This window comes from Castanea sativa, chromosome 10, assembly GCF_040712315.1.
Source record: "Castanea sativa cultivar Marrone di Chiusa Pesio chromosome 10, ASM4071231v1".
Taxonomy (NCBI): Eukaryota; Viridiplantae; Streptophyta; class Magnoliopsida; order Fagales; family Fagaceae; genus Castanea; species Castanea sativa.
Genome location: NC_134022.1, coordinates 2,461,279 through 2,468,145, shown reverse-complemented (window position 1 = coordinate 2,468,145; position 6,867 = coordinate 2,461,279). Strand labels below are relative to the sequence as shown.

At 33.9% G+C, this 6,867-nt stretch overlaps 1 protein-coding gene across 1 annotated transcript; it reads right to left on the bottom strand.

Moving 5' to 3' along the window:
* Positions 1–261: 261 nt before the first annotated feature.
* On the bottom strand, positions 262–5,521 carry LOC142613269 (phytochrome-interacting ankyrin-repeat protein 1-like). The gene is made up of 3 exons (XM_075785545.1): positions 4,686–5,521; positions 957–1,128; positions 262–807 (listed from the first exon to the last, which is right to left on the bottom strand). Exons 1-3 carry the CDS (start codon positions 4,854–4,856, stop codon positions 587–589), a joined length of 564 nt encoding a protein of 187 aa, XP_075641660.1. The 5' UTR covers positions 4,857–5,521; the 3' UTR covers positions 262–586.
* Positions 5,522–6,867: the final 1,346 nt, after the last annotated feature.

The window sequence follows — 6,867 nt, the reverse complement described above, 5'->3', positions numbered from 1 at the left end:
AGAAATACTATACTGGCAGGTCATGCAATTGTTTCGTTAACTTGATTCAAACAAATTTGGATTTAAAGTAATACTAATTAAAACAGTTTTTTTATCGTATAATAAAAAGTTAAAAATTTGCAATTGGCAGTCTCAGGACAAATACAACATCACTGTTGTTGAGAGGCTGAAATGTAATTCACGAAAAATAAATAATAGGGACACAGACAAACCTCAAACCCCTTTAAACTGCCGTAGCACTTCGAGAAGAAAGCCCTACTATACTCATTAAAAGCTAGTTTTTTCTTTCATTTCTTCTTAAACTTCAACTCTTCGATACATAAAGATTAATTACTAAACATTGTAACAACAACAACAAAAGCTTCCAAAGATCAACAACATAACAACGTACTTATATATAACTCTTGAGTTGAGTCATCATTAACATCCCAGGTGTCAAATGTCTGATACAAACAAATAGTATATAAAAAGCCAAAGCACACAACACAGAACAGATTGATTACATGATCTACGTCCAGGTTCAACAGACGCAAACACCAATAGTAGCAGATATCTTCAACTGCAAGGCCATAGCAATGAGAGGGTTTTAGCTTTCTGAGCTGCAGGAAGTCTCACCTACTGATGATGATGAGCTATCTTGCCTGAAACGCTTCATCTCCTCATAAGCCCACTCAAGGCCAGGGCAGTAATGGAGTGGTGGGTTAAATCTGCTGTCGTTCATGTCATCTGGCATGAATGCACCATTCTCTATCAGAAATTTCACAGCTTCCTTCCTCCTTTCTTTCGCAGCGCTGTGAAGTGGTGTCCCTGGGTTTAACAAAAACAGTAGGAGAAATAAATATCAACATCTGTATCCAAAAATTAGATTCCTTTTTTCCCCCTTCGATTATTCGTTTATGCAAAAAGGGAAGGGGAGTACTGAAGGGAAACATCATCTATAGGGAGAAGATACTTACAGCCACAAGCACCCTTAGTTCTAGCATCAATGTTAGCACCACGCTCTAGCAATTCATCCATAACTTCAAGGTGGCCACCTTGAGCAGCAAGGTGGAGGGGGGTGACCCCTTTTGATTTGGGGCCCCATGTAGCCACATTCACGTCCATCCCTTCATCAAGAAGCCGCTTCACCTATTCCAAGGAAAGGTTATGAGAAAAAAAAAACATTCAAATGACGCAAACAAAAACAGCTCGTCCTTGAAGCATCACATAATTTTACAATATGAATAAGGATATAGAAAAAGGAAGAAAAAGAAACATGTCCTTGAAGCATCAAGAACTACTTCCTCTTATTCTGTTATCAAGTAATTTACAATATGACAGTGAAAAACATGAATTAATTACCCCCCCCCCCCAAAAAAAAAACCAAAAATAAATCAATAAACCACAAACTTATGCCATGTCTTAATCAGGTTACAAATACGTTTCTGTAATGGTTCAAATGGTTGGCTTCTTGGGAAATTAGAGAGATCTTGACTGATTCAAGGTAGCTAGCCTCCAAGAAAAGAGAAGGAAGAAATGAGAGATTTATAACTGATTAGTTGAAAGAATTATTTTTTTTCTATGGATAGGTAATTACATGAATGAATATATAGGTTTAGTTGGGCTTAAAACTGCCTGCAACTCATTGGCTAACTACCCCTTAAGCAACTAATTCATAACTCTATAAACCCTTTCTTGGCTGCTGTATAGGGATGAGACATAGGAATGAAATGGGAGCACTTGATCAGCCTGTCCACCTTCAGCATCAGAGAAAGGTAACCCCTCTATAAATTCCATGGAAACATCTACTTAAGGATGACTAAGGGATAGGAAACAGCTGTAGGAGACCAGCAAGAGACACATTATCCAGCTTATTCCTCTTGCATCACACTCTAATGTATCTTTTTGATACTCCCTTCATGCCTTTCCAAAATAAATCCATCTTGGCTCTGTACAAGGACTTTTGGTTACCTGAATGGCCTGCCATGGGTGGTCATGGATGTGTTGTAAAATTCTAGGCTTGAGGGAAAATGATTAACCTAAGTAAATCCTTCCCTTATAAAGGAATGTAATGAAGAAGAGACTAGAGGTTTCTACAAAGATCTATTCTTCCTTCCTTGAGACAGCATCAAATACCTTGTTTTCCTTGCCTCCTTGTTTTCAATCAAGAACGTGTATCCCATTTTGCTTATCCATTTCAATTGGGCAGGAGTTCATACCTTCTGTTCCCTTAAGGCTTTATTGGTTAGTCTTGAAGATAAATGGCACTAAGTCCAACTCCCATTCATAGATGGAAATTGATGAACTGTTTACCCAGTATTCTTAGATATGCAATAACTAGCATCTAATAAGATCCTCAACGGTGAATATTTTACCTCAAACAACTGTCCACATGCAATTACTGAAAGAACCTTCACACTTAAAATATTTCTCCAAGAAAAAGTGATTGTCCTCAAAACAGGACCTCAAACTTCTCACTTTTTGATTTCCCACTTCTCCCTCCATTTCCCCTTTTTTTCACCTCTTACATCAGCTATTTTGTTCACACGCCCTGATCAGCACTGACAATCAAGTTTCAGCACCAAACCCCTTTTAAGTCATTGAAAGCCTAAACCTCATAAATTCTCATAGCTGACACCAAATAACCACTTAATACCTAATCTTGTTGCTGCCAGAAATTTTTGTAAACTTGTTTCATTCAAGAACAGCCCCTTTTTACACTTACACCCTCCTTTTCCCAAACAGTAATTAACCTAAGGACCGTAAACCCCTTCCCTAAAACCAAAAGCTTCAGACCCTAAAAAGCCCATCACATAGGCAGGTTTCTAAATCAGATCTAATCTATTAAGAAGTAGACTTAGAGTTTGGAACTACAAAAGAATCTACAGTTTATGAATTGATTATGATTTGAAAATAAAAAATGATTAAAGCCCAAGAAAGCCTTTAAAATAAATATAAAAAGGTTCCAATGTTCTCCAGCATATCGAGTTTAAGGTTGGTGTTGAAGACTAATTGACAACCGAGAGTTGGCAAATATTTAGGTATTCAGGGTTGTGAAATATGGACGTGAATAATACAATGAAAAGTTGTCAAAGGGGTGGGGGGGGGGGTGAAATATTACATAAAGGTAAGCATTCCTAAAATAACCAAAATACTAAAATCACTTAATCAACAAATATACATATACACGCACACACACAGAGTGATGTAGGAGAGTTTAATCCCATTAGTATTTTTCTTTTATTTATTTATGTTATGTTTTATTGATTATTATGTCTTTAATATATAAAGGTCAAGTGTCTGGTATGTGATGTTTACTGGTGGTAGATAGTTATGATTTAACTGTTATATGTAAGATGGACAATTAGATTCTAGTGTATTTCCTTATCTTGTAGGCAGTCTTTTCTTATCTACATGATATTTCATATTTGAATATTTTCTTTGTTATTTGAGCCTAGACATTGATATTTGATTGTTCCAAACTTCAATCCCATTATCTTTTTCTTTTCTTTAATCTTTTTTGTTATGTAAGTTCTTCTTAAACCCTTCTTATACACTAGACTTAAGTTCTCCCTACCACATCGTGGTATCAAAGCAAGAGATCCTACATTGAGGTGGTCTTGAGGATGCAAACGCTGACATAAAAGACCTCTTTCATGATGCCACTCATTAAACATACGGCATGTGGCGGATTGAGAATCAGTTGGTGTGTGCAGCTGAATAAAAGGATGAAATGACTTCTTTTATAGGCTAGTGGTGAGGCTCCTCACTAAAATCTTTGTAGTTTCCATAAAACACGTCATACAAAAAACTATTGAGTCATCAGAACAATTGCCACCTACTTAGAAACGATGACATATATTGACTTTACACCTTTGCTAGAGGGGATGTTCCTCACTAAAATCCTCATAGTATCCACACACACAATATCTAATATGAGTCATTAAAACATTTCTAAGTCATTTTGTCAATAAGTCATACAATAAAAGAACACTCCGGCATAGGTGGTAATTGTTCACAAAGCATTCTCAGGGCTAGTTTTCTTTCATTTATACAAATATTACTTCCTCTCACACCCTTCATACATTTCAAAAGTGAATATCATACCCATATGTTTCTTAACCACGACAACAAGCAACGGTATAGATAGAGTCGATATTATATACAATCCATGAATAACTCCAAAAATTAATCATTGCATCATAAAAATAAGGGTAAAATGCAAAACTGGCCCTCTAAGTTTCTTCAAATTTCATTTCAGTCCTCTACCTTTGCTTTTGTTCAATTCAGTCCTCTATCTTTCAAATTTATTCAATTAAGGCTTTTCCATTAACTTTTGTTATATGTTAAGGTTAATTTTTCAATTTTATAAATTTTTCTTGAAATTTTTTAAACTAAAAAAAATTCAATTAATGATTGACAAAAAATATCCACATTTTTTTTTTCAAAAAATTTTAACAAAAATTAACAAAAAGGCCTTAATTGATTAAATCTAAAACTTAGAGGATCTGATAAAAGTTAGAGAGGTTCAGTTTTGCATTTTAGCCTAAAAATAAACAAATTAAATATCAAACACAAACTCAAAATCAGAACTTCCATGACCTCCAAAAAGATTGATACCGCAAAAACCACTACCACAATCAATCAATTAACAAATTCTTGGCCTAAAATGAAAAAGTAAAGAAAGAAAGCGAAAAAAATGAAACCTCTTTGAGATCGCCTTTACGAGCACCAATATGGAGCAGAGTCCATCCTCGATCGTCCCTATCAACAACACCTGCTCCTCCAGACCTTATAGAGCGACGTCTCGACAAGCTTCGACGAAACAAAGACGTAAGCTCCTGACGCTGAGGCAGCTCCTCGAGCATATTTACCATACCAAATCTCACACACACACACACACACAAACTCCTCACAACAATAATAAAAAAGAAAGAAGAAAACAACGACGACAAGATAATTCAATTAAATTTGTTCGAAGTTTTTGCTCACACAGCAAATAATTGGAAAGATCGATAAACAGAGAGGGAAAAAGAAAAGAAGAGAATTTAGCGAGAGTGATGGGCTATGCAATAAGGTGCAAAGGGATTCAAGCCAGGACCTAAGACACGAAGATTCTGGCAGATTACGACGGCGTTCACGCACACGAACAGCCTTGATTTTGAGATTTTAATCATTATATACTGAATTTTGATGATTGATCGATTTTGCAAAAAGCCGAAAGAGATTGAAGAGCAGATTATGTATATATATATAAAAAGAGAGGAGCAGAGTAGCTAAAGAATTGTGAAGAGGATATCCGGGTTGTGGTTGGATTCCAAAAGCCGAAAAGGAGTTTTTGTGTTGAAAAAGCACCAGTTTGCTGCTGTTTATGCTGTTTGCGTTAAAAAGCAAAACCACCAACCAAACCCTAGGAGAGAGAGAGAGAGAGAGGAAGATTGATTTTTTGCCCAAGAGCACTGAACTGAATGAAGGAATTTCTATATTTATTTTAGGGAATAATATACTATACTGATGTCGGTATATAAATAAAGGTGATGTTTAATTAGATATTTGTTAAATGGGTTTCTAAACGCTTCTAATGGATAAACGCCGTTCCAAGGCCCAACCTGATTTTTCTCAACAAAAAAAAAAAAGGCCCAACCTGATAATGACCAAATAAATAAATAAATAAATCTATTTGAGAATCAATAACAAGACCAAAATTTATCCAAAAAATAAAATAAAATAACATGACAAATATCACTAAACAAGATGTCATAAATTAACTACACTTATCACACGCGCTTTGCGTATATAATAATTCTTGTTTTTATTTATTTGTTTTTTTGGCTTAGCGATATTCTGGGTGTGTTTAGATACTGTTTTTTTGCTAAAAATTGAAAATTGAAAAAACTGTAACAAAATAATTTTTAAATGTGTGAAAAATGTCATAGAATCCATTTTTAATGAAAATTTTGCTGAAAAAGAGGTTTGTGGGTCCAGTAAACAGTGCACGGGATTCACTGGAAAAGCATAAAAGCCTTTTCTCAACAAAACAACAAGAAAAAAAAAAAAAAAAAAAAACATAGACGCAGTTTCAGCACTATCCAAACGGGTACTCTATCTAAATTTTTAAACTCTCTAAAATACCTCTATCATTTAGTTAAATAATTTTAAATTAAAAAACATAAACAGGTTAAAAGAGTAAATTACTTTTCCTAAATTTTGGGTTTTTTTCTTTATCTTCTTCATTCAGTCTAAAACTTAGGACACTATCTCTATCTCATTTTTAAACATTATTTTACGTTACCTTATCTCTTACTTTAAAAAACAAAATACACACGGTTATTTATATATCACTTTTAAACATTATAATACTAAACAAAATAAATAATTAATTAAACAAGAACTGCGCAAAGCACGTGTGTTGAGTCTAGTATATAAATAACCATGTGCATTTTTTTTTTTAAAGATAAAGGTAAGATAACGAGAAATAATGTTTAAAAATGAGATAAAGATAGTGTCCTAAGTTTTAAGCCAACTGGAGAAGATAAAGGAAAAAGCCTAAAACTTAGGAATAGTAAGGTTATCTATTTGACAATAAATTTTTGTTTTTAAAGAATCCATTTGAGAATCATTAACAAGACAAATATCACTAAATAAGATGTTATAAATATCTCCTAATTATTCACATCATATATATACTAGTCTCGTCGCATGCGCATTGAGCGTACAATAAGTTTTTTTTTTTTTTTGTCTACTGTCATAATTTTCCTTTTAAAAAAATGGATAAGTTTGTTCGGAAGATATGGATTAGTAGGAAAATATCCTTTTTTGTAGGCATTTTAAGTGGAGTTAGAGTTTTTTTTTTTTTTTTAGTTGGAGATATATTTTTATGTTAAACGT